This window comes from Lycium barbarum, chromosome 4 (assembly GCF_019175385.1).
Source record: "Lycium barbarum isolate Lr01 chromosome 4, ASM1917538v2, whole genome shotgun sequence".
Lineage (NCBI taxonomy): Eukaryota > Viridiplantae > Streptophyta > Magnoliopsida > Solanales > Solanaceae > Lycium > Lycium barbarum.
The window spans coordinates 24,932,863-24,947,044 of NC_083340.1; the positions used below are offsets into that span (position 1 = coordinate 24,932,863).

Sequence of the window (14,182 nt, forward strand, 5' to 3'; positions counted from 1 at the left end):
AACCTCAGTCAGAGTTAAAACCTAGAGTTTTCTGCCTTGCGAATCCAAACCTCTGTCTTATGAATTTTTTTTACTGAGCTGAGATTCGAACCCGGAATCTCGGGATATTAAACGAAGGGCAAACATTAAAGACCACCAATTTGAGGGGCAAAAATTAAAGACCAGTTCCTTTAAAGAGCAATCCCCTCCCCCCGCCAACACACACAAAAAAAAAAAAACCAGTGAATTTGAAGGACAATCCACGCAAAAAAATGATTAATGTCACGAAGGATACCCTTTGGGCTTTGTATCTATTGCCTCGCTATTTTGCGACGTTCTTTATAAATAAATAAATGACATGAAAATTTTGGTGAAAGGGCAAAGGGTCAAATTTACCCTTCAAGTATGGTTTATAGTTAAAAGTTGAGATCACATTTGCCCTTCGCGTTAAGATATTTGATAAATTTGCCCTTGCATGGATGAAAGTGTGATTTGGACTTTACAACACAAAGTAATTAGCCACGTCAGATTCATGTAGGCTCCACGTAAGCTCCCAATGCCCAACAAATATCATTCCATGATTCTAGTTAGTTTTGTGAATCATATCTTTGTCAAATACAAATAGAACTCCCACATAGATCTAGTGCAACATCACCAACGCTATTCTCATGCACAAAGTCAATCTCCGAGCTAACAAAAAAAAAATCAAAATTTAAATTCAAATTAAACTATGGCGTTAATCTAAATACACAAAAATAAATGGATTGGAACAGTAAAAACGGAAAGAAATAGCTACCAGGACCGGAAAGATAATTGGCGTTAACTAATTGATGTTGTATTTTTTATAAAGGTCTTCTAATAGCGTATTAATTTTGTTATGAACTATGACTTGCTAATTTGGTAAGATTGTATAAGAATTGAGAAAGTTTTGATAATTTTCACAACTTGTGGGGTTTTTATGTTTATAAAAAAAAATACAACTTAAGAAATCCAAATTGCATATCCAAACATGATTTCATTTCATGGTTTCAAATTATGTCCAAACAGCTCCTAGCATTTGTCCATGATATGAAATCATGATTTCAAATCAGCATTTATTTATACAATTTGCACAAAATTTCAACTTCAACTTCATATCATGATGTCAAATCCCAAATTCTCCTAAAAGGTATGATTTAGGATTCCAAATCATAATTTCAAATTATTTTAAATGTAAATTTTGACCCATAAATTAATATTTTATTAAAAAAAGACCCATAAGTTAGTAAATATATTTAACAACCATGTTTACCAACCATTTATATCACATGTTAAAAATTCTGTAAGTTGGTAGTACATTTATAACACATTTACTCTTATCAACCATTTACTAACTGCATGTACTTACTAGTAACGTATTAATTTTGTTATAAACTATGATCTGCTCATTTGACAAGATTGTATAAAAATTGAGAAATTTTTGATGATTTTCACAATTTGTGGGGGTTTTTATGTCTATTAAAAAAATACAACTTAAGAAATCCAAATTGCATGTCCAAACAAAACTTCAACTTCCAATCGTCACGATTTCAAATCATTAATTTCATATTACGATTTCAAATCATATCCAAACGGCTCCTTAACGTATACCGACGATGGCTATAGGATTCGGGGGTGAATAGTTTTTAGCCATTTCTAACTAAAATGTTAAGACCTATAACAAAAAGGACACACGGTGAAAATTTTCATTGTAAAAGGGTAAGTTTCCTCCTTTTTTTTTGGGGGGGGGGGGGGGGGGGGTGTTTACAAAAAGGGCAATTTTCCTTCTTCTTTTTTTGGGTACAAAAAGGGCAAATTTCCACCACGAAATTAGAATTTAGACGTATGTTCTGGTTCCATCGACTTTGTTTAAGACAAAAGAGACCCTATTGATTTGGATTACTAGTAGACTGACCTGGTGGTCAATTTTGTTTGAGTTAAAGGTTCTCTAGCCCATTACTTGATGGAGACAATTTATACATTACAAATATTATGACTATTTATTTTCTATTTTTTATATATCTCCTTCAGTAAATAAAACTTAAATTCAAGTAGTTATATATTGAGGCTTAATACTCCCGCTGTCCCAATTATGTGAAGATGTTCGGAGTATGAGAATCAAAATAACGAACTTCGATTATGAATTCGAATATAATTTTTTCAAATTTCTTGAAATACAATTTACGTAAGTACATAAAAGTACTGGAGCACAAGTTAGCATGGCTGATTATTCAAAAAATAAAATAAAATGATTGAGAAAAATAAAGTTAAAGAAAAAATTGTTAAAGAAAACGTGTCACGCCATTAAAACATTACACAACACAATTTCGTAAGTTGAACTTATGGGCAGGGCATTTTCGGTGGACTAGCCCACTTCCCATTATCCAACAGGGCAATTCCTCCCACATAATTAAGGAAGCCATTGAAAGGTGACTAAAACGCTAGAAACGGGACTACCCGAACTTATATCTTCGGGGTACATAATATAGCTTTCAAACTTTTAAAATAATCTTTCAAAGAAGTCCCCACCGTGAAATCGATAAAAGATTGGTCAATAGCGGGTGACACTAAAGCCAACTAAAACTGAAAAACATTAAAAAGGAAAAAAAAAAAAAAAAAGAATCGGAAAGACTTGAAGTCGTCTAGCATTGACTTGTTCTCCCTTTTAAGTATATATGAATATGAATAACGGGTTGATCCTATAAACAAATTAAAGGAGTCAGAATACACAACGAAAACAAAAAAATCTGTTTTGAGTTTCATTCTACATATATGGCTTGGAGGTATAAACATATTCCTACATGTTTCTTTTTGATGTATTACCTAACAGTTGTGACTATTCTTGGAGAAACACTCTCAGCAACAGCTCACTCTCAGGTGAAGCCAAAACCCAACTGCCAGAGGTCTAGCTCAGGTAAATTCTTAATTGGTCCTCCCATTTGCATGTTTCTCACGGTTTGGAGTAGCCTGCAACTTCTGAATTATTAGCAGCGGATTAGTAACAAATTATCAAAAAAAAAAAAAAGTAGCTCCGAGCAATTTAGCAATTGATCATTAATGAAGAAAATCGTTTTTTTTTCATATAGTGTTTATTGTCAAATGAGGTACGTGTTTTGGCCATGCGCAAAGCGCGCACACTAAACTAGTATGTGGATATGTGTATCATGATTTAATGGAGTTGAGGGTTCGCTCAGTGGGGATTAGGCTCGTATGTGCTTTCGTAACCCTTCAGTTTTGGATTGTGACACTAATATAAATTAGTTTGAGCTAAAACTAGGGGTGTCAACGGTTTCTCAAATATTGACTGAACCCAATCGTACCGAACCCATTAGTAGATTTTAATAAAACTGTAGGTTTCTATATAAACCTATAACAGATTGAATAATTAGGGTAGACTTTTTATTTTATAAGATTAAATCGAAAAAATGGCGAATCCAACCGAATCATTGACGCCCCCACCCCCACCCCCCTACAGCCAGATATCACAAGTTTTGGTAAATTAATAGTTTATCGTAAAAATGGCGCGGTCTCATGACCAACTTCTGGTCTGCTTATTAATGTTCGGCCATCGTTTAAAATGTAATGAAAAAATGGTCAGTTTTTAGTTACAGTTTACCACTTTATATGCATTGTTAATCGTTTTTGTAATCCAATTATATGTTCTCTTCTTACTTTTGTAATTTTGACCCTGCAAAGTTTTAGCTATTTGCTATTCACCCCTCTTTCGAAACTTGAATTCTGACTTTGTAGCTATATTTGCCTAATTCATGAACTTGTTTTCATAGTGCATTAGTGCTTATGAAGTTATTATGGTTTTATGTAGGTCCAATAATTGAATCGCACAATTCGGAAAGAGTTTCTAGATTTGAACCTTGCTCTCCAAATGCTAATCAAATGAAAACTCCACCATCTGGAAAACATCTAAGCAGGAATCAAACTCGAGATCGTTCAAAAAATAAAAAACTAAATCGCCAACGTTATGGTAATAGTCCTCTTGATAATGGACTTGATCAAATTGATTCTGATTATGTTTGGTTTACTGTGACGATAAGTCTTGGCACACCACAACAAAATTATAACTTAATCGCGGATACTGGTAGCCATTTGACTTGGGTACGTTGCCAACCTTGTTTCCAAGGTTGCACATCAAATGATCCTTTGTATGATCCTTCAAAATCATTGTGCAAAGATACAATATCAGATCCCTTTAATGTCACTTATGCTGATAACTCGTTTACAAAAGGTATTTGGGGATGTGATACTCTCACTATAGATGATCTTGGTAGAATAATGAACTTTAATTTTGGTTGTGGCCAAGAAAATGTCGAGAGAGACAATTTTGTTGGTGCAGCTGGAATTCTTGGACTTGGCAAAGGAGAGTTCTCTTTGACATCTCAAAGTGATGCATCAATACAAATGTTCAGCTATTTTGTCCCAGAAAATAGTCGTGATGGGAATTTACATTTTGGGGATAAAGCCAGGAATATATTTAACACTTGTAATTCAAACCCATTTACGCCATTGGTAGAAGGCGATGATCCAGTAAAGTACTATCTTGACCTAGTTGGTATAAGTGTAGATGGAAATAAACTCGATGTCTCATCTACAAAATTCACATCTGGAGGTACAATTATCGACAGTGGAACGATCATCACTCGATTGCCACAGGAGGTATACACTGCACTTAGTGGTGCTATTAGACAGTCCATGTCTAATTACACATCATTAGAACATGTCGATGGCCTCCTAGACACCTGCTATCACTTAGAGGGAAACGAACCATTTGTGCTACCAGAGATTAAATTCCATTTTGGAGAAGAGAGTACTATTGATGTGACTTTGTCAAACAGTGGAACTATATGGAAGAAAAATGATACAGTAAATTGTTTGGCTTTTGCTGCAACGGAAAGCATTAATAGTAATAGCATTATTGGTATCGTTCCACAACGTGGATTCAATGTGCTTTATGATTTGGAAGGGGAAAGGATTGGATTTGGCCGTAGTTGTGCTAGCTAGTTGATCAGAGCCAGAGCCAAAATTTCATTTTTCATGTTCTTAGCATAACTTGTGTAATCAAACTTAATTGTTATTTACTATTAAGTTTATCAGTGATGATAAGCTTTGTATGTAAATCACTGATTTTGTGTTTCATTTTCGCATGTAAGTTCGTTGGTTTCGAAGAAATTACTTTCGTTTAGCCTTGCATTTTGCTGAGATATTGTCGAAGCTTGTAGTGCCTTCTTCTCCTCTCTCGATAAAGGTACTTTGCGATTTTCAAATTTCAAATTTTCAGTTCAGTTGATATGAGAAGCCATAAAGCTTAGCATCTGCCATTTCAGTGAACTTTTCATAGTGAGATTGTTTGTAGAATTGCTTGAACAATTTTGTTTGAAATTGATCTTTGTTAATTCGCTTTTAAAATAATTGTTTCATTATCATGGATATTACGGATTGAAATTATTGTCGAAGGTGATTTGATGTTGTATTAACAGAGCTCTATTAGCTATAACCAAGGAATCTGCTAGTATTATTTAGTTATTGCTTTATATTTGTCTATAAAGCAAATGGTAGTCAAATGTTTGTGTATTCTTAAATAAGTTTCTTGTCTGAATTTTGAATATTTGACCAAAATAATAGATTATGAATCCGGATATAGCAAATACAATCTCTACTGATTTGGAGTTTTTAGCACGGGGTCCAATGACAGTCTGACAGATGTAAGAAGGTTCACTTCTTATAACATTAATGGATTCATCTAGAATCTGAAGCTTTGAAGATTTATCTGATTTGTGAGTTCTCGTTCCTCGTTTTCACGCCTTTTCGATCGGTAAATCAATTGAGTTGTTTTTAACTTTGAATTGCTTTACTAATCATTTTCTTTATATTTGTTTACATTTTTCCTTTACTAATCATTTTCTTAATTACTTGCTAATTACCAAGGCTTATATTTGCTCTGATTGTGGATGGTTCATGGATACTTGTAACCATTAAAAAAAAAAAAAAGCTAGATCATTGGGATTTCTGGTAAGATTGTTGGTTCATTTGAATCTCTGATTAGCGTCTCAAATTGTTTCTGTGTGTTGGTTCTCGTTTTATAATTAGATTTGCCTTGTCTTTATGCAGTTCCAAAAGTGGTTTGATGATGCAATGGCGACAGGCTTGAAGGAACCAGATGCCATGGCCTAGTCAACTACTGGCAAAAATGGCAAGCCGTGAGTGTCTGGCTTTTGCAAAAATTATTTCATTTTATTTTATTTTTTAAACGACCTGCTGTAATAATATGCGACAAGACTTTACCTCTTCTCACGCCCCTTTCTCTCTTGCATTATCTAATCATTAAGAAATTGTGATGAGAGCTATATCTTGTAGATATAACAATGGTTCCGCCTCCTTGTCTTTCCAATGCCCTTGGCTTGCCAAGCAAATAGAATATTGTCCATCTGCATTGAATGGCAAGTGACTTTAATTTTCTCATTTCTTAACTATATAAACCAACTTTGTGATACTTGTAAGTTGTAACCATAATAAAAAGCTAGATCATTGGGATTTTTGGTAATATTATTGGTTCAATTGAATCTCTGATTAGCATCTCAAATTGTTTATATGTTGGTTCTCGTTTAATGCTTAGATAAGTTCGTTTATCTCTTACTTGGACCATAAACTTATAGCATTTTATGACTCTTTTTAAACTGAAGTTCATCAAGGATCATATTGCTGAAAGGGTTTGACAAGGATGGCTTTGTCCGATTAGTTCTGCTCTTTTGTATGGTAGTGCATACTAAAAAGTCATTCAGAAGACACTACCTATTTCAAGTCTCTATAATTCTTAGCATTTTGGTGGAATATGGAAAATGTATATGATATTCATACTTTTAGTTGCCTGCCAAATTAAAAGGAAAGTGTTTTTGTACTTTCTAGTGCTTATATATATTAAGCACTCATTTATGAGTAAAAGTTACTTATTAAAAGAAACTCAAATCCATGTGAAGTCTACATTGGTTGTTGAATAATATGACATGGTTGTATCTCCTGCTGCTGATAATTACTGTTATTGTTTATAAAAATGTTTTTTTTTCCCCTCTTTTTCTGAATGAATCTTAAAACAAGAATGTGGTCTCTAGGTAAGAATCGAAGGGTCTGTGCGAAAAGTTTCTGATGAGGAACCTGAGCAATATTTTCACAGTCGTCATCGAGGAAGTCAGCTTGGTACCATAGGTAGCCAGCAGGTCTGCCAGTTTCTTAATCTAATTCTTGAAGATGTTTCTTTAACTTTGTTTTTTCAATAACTTTCTTTTATTTGCCCATATAATTTGCAAATATTTGTCTCTTGCTTTTTCTTAGAGCACTGTTATTCCTTGAAGGAAAGTCCTCCTTGACGAATACAAACAGTTGGAGGCAAAATACTTTGATGGGTTAATATCGAGAAAAGGACCAAAATCATCGATAATGTTTGGGTTTGGATCAAAATCATGCATATTCTTTCACATGGTGCACTAATAGTACATTATGTTTGCATAAGTGGTGCACTTTTAGTCACAATCCCAAATAAATTTAACGGAAAAGAACAAAAATGCCCCTGAACTTTTAGAAAAGGTATAAAAATACCCTTTATTCATCTATTTTGCTAAAACTACCCCTCAATTCAACTTTTTGGCTCATTTATTCCCCTTGACTAACGGACAACACTAATTTTTTTTTTAAAAAAAAAAAAATTAAATTGCACATGACATTTTATTACTGAAAAATTGATTTATTCTTTTAAAAAGAAATCTGAAAAATCGTTATTTGTAGAATAAGGAAAAATAATTTTTCAACATCCATTTCTTTAAAAAAACAAATGTAGTAAGCCTTTTATATATATATATATATATATATATATATATATATATATAAAACAGAATTGGATTTTCATTAAAACATGTGGAATTTTTTTAAGTTTGGAAAAAAAAAATTAACGGGTGGAAACCCCATTTTTTTTTTTTAGAAAATTCAATTTTTAAATCTGAAAAACTGATTGTTTTTTTAAGTAAAATGTGCAAAACTAATACTCCATAATTTTCTTCTAGATTTTAAAAAAGATAGTTTTCTGGTATTTTTTTAAACACAGTTTTTCCATAAAAAATTTAATTTTTTCAGATTTTTATAAAAATCCAATTTTTCACATTTTGAAAAGAAAAAAAATTAGTGTTGTCCGTTAGTCAAGGTTTTACTCGTTAAAAAAAAGTTGTCCAAATTTAAAAAAATTCCAAGGTTTCAGATTTCTTTTTAAAAGAATAAATCAATTTTTCAGTAATAAAATGTCATGTGCAATTTAATTTTAAAAATAAAAATAAAAAATAGTGTTGTCCGTTAGTCAAGGGGAATAAATGAGCCAAAAAGTTGAATTGAGGGGTAGTTTTAGCAAAATAGATGAATAAAGGGTATTTTTATACCTTTTCTAAAAGTTCAGGGGCATTTTTGTTCTTTTCCGTTAAATTTATTTGGGATTGTGACTAAAAGTGCGCCACTTATGCAAACATAATGTACTATTAGTGCACCATGTGAAAGAATATGTATGATTTTGATCCAAACCCAAACATTATGGATGATTTTGGTCCTTTTCTCGGTTAATATCTAATCTAACTAATCAACTGCCTTAGAATGCCAAAGCCAAATGGAGATTGTTTCGCAACGTCTACTTGTAAAGTGCCTAAAGATCAACAGCCCTGTTTGGGGAACAAGTAAAGTGGCAGGAGGCTCGTTACGTATATATTCGAATTAAGCACTGTGTATATAGAGAAGGTGTATTAGAATTTTTTCCTCAATTCTTATCTTATTTGGGCATAAAGGTGTACCTAGAATTTTGATGAGTTGTGATATTGCTTATATTTTTATGATTCAAATAACTAGTGATATTTCTTATTATAAAGATACTTCTGAACAATGATTTGGTAGGTCTCATTATGCAACTATGCTTTATATGTACATTAATTGTAACTTAATTAATAATTAAAAAAATTGAAAGTTATAATCCCTACAAAAGTAATGTAAAAATAAATTTCATAAAGAATTGCGGAGGTTAGAACCCCGCAAAAATGAAAGCAAATTTTTTTTGTAAGAAGCAACTTGAGGAGGTTAAAACCGCCGCCAAATGACCAACTTGACCGCCGCTAAAATATTACAACGGTTCTTTAAAACCTCCCGCAGTCGAATTGCGGCGTACGTTATTGCGAGGGTTTTAACAACAGCCGTGAAAATAAATTGCAAATTTAACCACCGCAATTTGAGCCTTTTTTTGTAGTGATTTCAAAACGATAACTAATTTGATATAACTATTCTTAAAAATCACTCTACATAATTTGAGACGCAAATTTTGTATTCTAAAAGCAGTCAACCCTGTGTTCACAATTGAGTCAACAACTGCTCGTTTTTAGTTAATCTTTATGGAGTTACGTGGCCGCTGCTTAACTAATTCCCTTTTTCATTCTTTCTTGAATTAATAAGCCAAAAATAAAGAACCAAAATAACAGTTGTTTACTGTTTCTTTTTCTAATAATGGACTAATGCTCTTTGCAACTCGTTTATACGAGCAATAATCTTTTGGTATCCAGAAATGCCTCACTTGTGTATCATAAAAATTGCACTAACAGTGTAGACAAATTTAAATGTCACAAATACCATGACGTGTTTTAATTTGACACACGTCTATGGTCTTTCTGAGAACAAAACCACAGCAAATGATGAACGTAATTTTACTTAAACACATCACAAGAAATCCTCGCTTAGTACATAAAATACAAAGATCAGGGAAGACTAGTCCAATGGACTAGATCCTATTTTTATTTATGATTCTTAAATTCCAAAAACAGCCACAAATAATGGCACCATAGTATTATTTGGCTTATACTGTTTTAGTTATTGTCCCACCAGAATTGTGCTTGAAGGTGATCGATAACTTTCTTATCAACTTGGAATGCTTTGGCGAGGACATCGTCATTGATTGGTGGGTCTGAGCCAAATACTGCATTTGCAATAGTGATAACTCCTGGATTTTGACTACTCAGTCCAGCAAGTGCAATAGCCTTAGTCTTTCCCACGTTAAATTGAAAATGAATGAGACCTATCGGGAAAACGAACACGTCTCCAGCATGTAGAATCTTGGTAAAGAGTTTATTCTTCATATTTGGACCGGGGTTGGAAAGGACAAATCCAACATAGAGCGTGCCCTCTTGGACAACAAGAAACTCAGTTGCTCGGGGGTGTGTATGAGGTGGGTTGAGACCGTATGGTGCGTAATCAATACGAGCTAAAGAAATGCCCAGAGTGTTGAGTCCAGGTAAGTTGTTGACGTTTACAGCAGTTACAGCAGATCCAAGTTGATTTGAAGTATTTCCAGGCATATTTAGACCTGGTCTAAAGAAGTCATCAGCACTGACATCCTTTGGATCCTTGCAGAATTTTCCATTCACGAAAACTGTATAGAAATCACAATTAGAAAGTAAAAATAACAATAAACACAAGTAAAGAGGAAACAAAATAGGCATGAAATGCGAAAGCTGTGATTGAAATAAGTATCAAATGTTGTGGTTTACCAGCAGCCATGGAGTCATTAACAGCAACACAAAAATCTTGCAAAGGACTAGGATCAGATGCATGGCTTATTGGAGTCACCACGGCCAAAATGGCAATGGTCAAGGCAAAGTACTTGAGAGCCATCACAAATTGATTAAAACTCTGTATATATTGAAATAATCTAATTTGTTATTGTTCTCTGTTTATATGTGATCAATATGATAAGAGAGGTATGCCTATTTATAGAAAAAAGATTGTTTGAATTAGTCGTCAAACTTTCCCTGAGCAAAGTTTGAATTAGGCTTATGCATTACCAAGTCATAAATGGTAAATTATTAAACATTTGAGTTGTGAAGTTGGTCAACAACTATGAGGACTAATTAATGTTATAATTGTCTTAGAAGATACAAACAGTTTATAACAACTACAAATAATTAAATACTAAATTATATTTGTAGAGTACTTATTACTGGAAATGGTCATGATCATGGACGATTTTCCTTCTTTTTTCTGTCTTTCTCCTTCCTCCTATCCCCCCGCTCTCCTTTCTCCTTCCACCATCTCTACTTCTCTAATTTGCTATCATCAATTCACTACCGCACGGTATTTCCACCACAGCCATTATCTCCACCATTTTTGAATCACCAAAAAGGTCGCCATCTGCCAAATGGAAACCACCGAACCCAATTCCCCCATTTTTGATTTAGCATGTATCAAAAATTTAACAAAAGTGAAAAACGACGAAACCAGCGAAATTTCATCCGCAAATACCTAATTTGAACTGGGGAAGTTACATGGGTCCAATTTCACCATATTTTCGCACTCCAACCAAATACAAACTTGAACAGAAACAAAGTTAAATACACTAAAATTCAACTTCATAGGAAGATCAACAACTCAATTGAAGATTTTAAAAAAAAAAAAAAAAACTTATTTTGATAGTTGGGATTTCATTAGTGATTCTTCTTAAAGATTGATATATCCTCTAGTACGTTGCTGAGTCATTTAAAGGGTAGCCATGTAATTGGTGCCGCACTAATCACATCCCTAACCTTTAAACTCATCTTTGAAGTTGGGGAAATTTCAAAGATGAGCAGGGGTGGTCGATGGAGTAACTGTTGTTTTTCTTTGGGTTTGTGTCTCCTGGAGAAGAAGAGCAACGTTTTTTTCTTTTTTTCTTTTTCCCGCTAACATGCTCTTTTTATTTGGTCTTTTCCCATGCCTTCCGCACTATCTTCACGCGTTTACATTTTTGGGTTAGCTATTTTTGAGGGGTTTAATTGGTGAAACTTCTAACAAAATAAAGTGTTCCATAGGAATAAGGTTTAGCTGAGTTATCTAAATGGAAAAAAGAGACAAGTTTAGGAGGATGCACATGTGTTCAACCAAATAATAACCAGAATGCATAGGGATCCCAACAAGATGTAGACTTTAGAAGAAATATATAAGCATGATAAAAAGATGTTTTCCTTATCAACACCCAAAGCTACAATTCCTTTTGCTATGTTCGGAAATTATCAATCAATAACCATATTTGTTAAGCGGTGTAATTGAGATCACTGGTAACAATACAACTTGAGCTTAAGCTCAACAATGGAGTCTAGATAAGTCAGTGAAGGAGAGAACATTAGAGAGAGAATGGAGGAGAAATGAGTTGGTGAAGATGGGGAATGAAAAACTACTTCATTCATCTATGTTTGTTTACATATATACACATCACACACATTGACAACTCACGCACAGCTAAGATGAGCTCAAAATATCTAAACACTAACTACCTATCCTAACATAATAACTAACATGCTGACTCAACATTTGTACAAGATATTTTAACTATCCAATCTTCAATAGCACCCCCCCCCCCCCCCCAAGTTGGAAGGGAGGGAAGCACTGACAACTTGCTCATAACATAAGAATGGTTGAGTCCAGTAAGAGCTTTTGTAAGTACATCAGCAAGCTGTTGTCCAGTTCTAATATGATGCAAAGAAATCAATCCTTCTTGTAGTTGAGACCTAACAAAGAGGCAATCCACCTCTATACGTTTGGTCCTCTCACAGAACACAGGGTTCTTAGCAATGTGCAAGATTGATTGGCTATCATAGTACACAGAAATTGGTCTAGGAAATGGAATTGTAAGCTCAGTAAAAAGTCTACTCAGCCATACCAGTTCACCAGCAACCTTTCTCAAAGCCATGTATTCTGCTTCTGTTGAAGAAAGAGAGATGGTTTCTTGTTTCTTTGACTTCCAACTAATAGGGCTATCCTCAAGAAACACAATGTAACCTGAAATTGATCTCCTAATGTCAGGGAATGCAGCTCAGTCTGAGTCATAATAAGCTCTTATAGTGTAGTCAGGTCTGTTGGACAAAAATACTCTCAAAGTTGTGTCTGTTTTTAGGTTCCTCGACATAAGTATTGCTGCTTGGTAATGATGTTGTCTGGGGTCCTGCATAAATTGACTGAGTTGTTGTACTCCATAGGCTATATCTAATCTTGTATTAGTGAGCAAGTTCAATTTCCCAACTAACTTTCTATACATGGAAGGATCATCCAAAGTTTCCCCTTCTTTGGCTTTCAGTTTTATATTTGGATCCAAATGAGAGCTTAAACAGGTGTAATGATGGCAATCAAACTCCTTCAGCATATCCAAAAGGAACTTCCTTTGTGAGATTACAAGACCATCACTCTTGTACAGTATTTGTAGGCCCACGAAGTAGTGTAACTTTCCAAGATCCTTGATCTTAAAAGTGTCATCAAGGAACTGTTTGAGATCGTTGATCTTATTTAAATTAGTTCCTATCAATAAGACATCATCTACATATATAGCAAGGAACACTGTAGAATCACCTTTCTTTCTGTGAAATAGGGAATAATCATACATGGAGTGAGTATAGCCTCTAGAATTTAATGCTTCAGTTAGCTTCTCACACCACTATCTGCTGGCTTGCTTCAGGCCGTATAAGGACTTGTTGAGTTTACACACCACCCCTGATATGCCTGTGTCTAGTCCTGTTGGCACACACATATAAACTTTTTCATGCAAGTCCCCATGGAGGAATGCATTATTGACATCCAATTGGTAGATATCCCACTGTCTCTTCATAGCAAGATTAATAAAAGACCTGATTGTTGTCATTTTTACAACAAGAGAAAATGTCTCTGTGTAGTCCACCCCTTGATGCTGAGTATAGACCTTCACTACAAGTCTGGCCTTGTATCTTTCCACTGATCCATCTGCCTTATGTTTGATTTTGTACACCCATTTACAACCTATGGGTTGCTTTCCTGCAGGCAAAGACACTAAATCCCATGTATTCTTAGAGTGAAGGGCCACAAATTCCTGAGTCATAGCTAGTTGCCATGCAGGACATGTTGCTGCCTTCTCATAAGAAGTTGGTTCACCATTATGACAGATGTTTAAAGCAAAGAGCTGACTCTCATGACTTAGATCATCAGAGGAAATTTGATTAGATAAAGAGAAAGAAACATGTGGAGAGGATCGATACTGAGTAGGTGTGCTAGATGTTGTATTTGACTTTAGGTTAGGAACTGCATAGAGATAATCTTGAAGGTAGGATGGGAGCTTGGGCACTCTATGGGACTGTCTAGTTGGTTCAAGCTGATGAGGAGAATG

The 14,182-nt window shown here is 34.3% G+C and overlaps 2 protein-coding genes across 2 annotated transcripts; one reads left to right on the plus strand and one right to left on the minus strand.

Moving 5' to 3' along the window:
• The first annotated feature begins 2,228 nt into the window (after nucleotides 1-2,228).
• On the plus strand, nucleotides 2,229-5,181 carry LOC132635615 (aspartyl protease AED1-like). The gene is made up of 2 exons (XM_060352073.1): nucleotides 2,229-2,911; nucleotides 3,821-5,181. Exons 1-2 carry the CDS (start codon nucleotides 2,770-2,772, stop codon nucleotides 5,011-5,013), a joined length of 1,335 nt encoding a protein of 444 aa, XP_060208056.1. The 5' UTR covers nucleotides 2,229-2,769; the 3' UTR covers nucleotides 5,014-5,181.
• Nucleotides 5,182-9,714: 4,533 nt separating this feature from the next.
• Nucleotides 9,715-10,772, minus strand: LOC132635616 (putative germin-like protein 2-1). Its single transcript, XM_060352074.1, has 2 exons — nucleotides 10,569-10,772; nucleotides 9,715-10,450 (listed from the first exon to the last, which is right to left on the minus strand). The coding sequence occupies exons 1-2, from the start codon at nucleotides 10,690-10,692 to the stop codon at nucleotides 9,888-9,890; spliced, it is 687 nt and encodes a 228-aa protein (XP_060208057.1). The 5' UTR covers nucleotides 10,693-10,772; the 3' UTR covers nucleotides 9,715-9,887.
• Nucleotides 10,773-14,182: the final 3,410 nt, after the last annotated feature.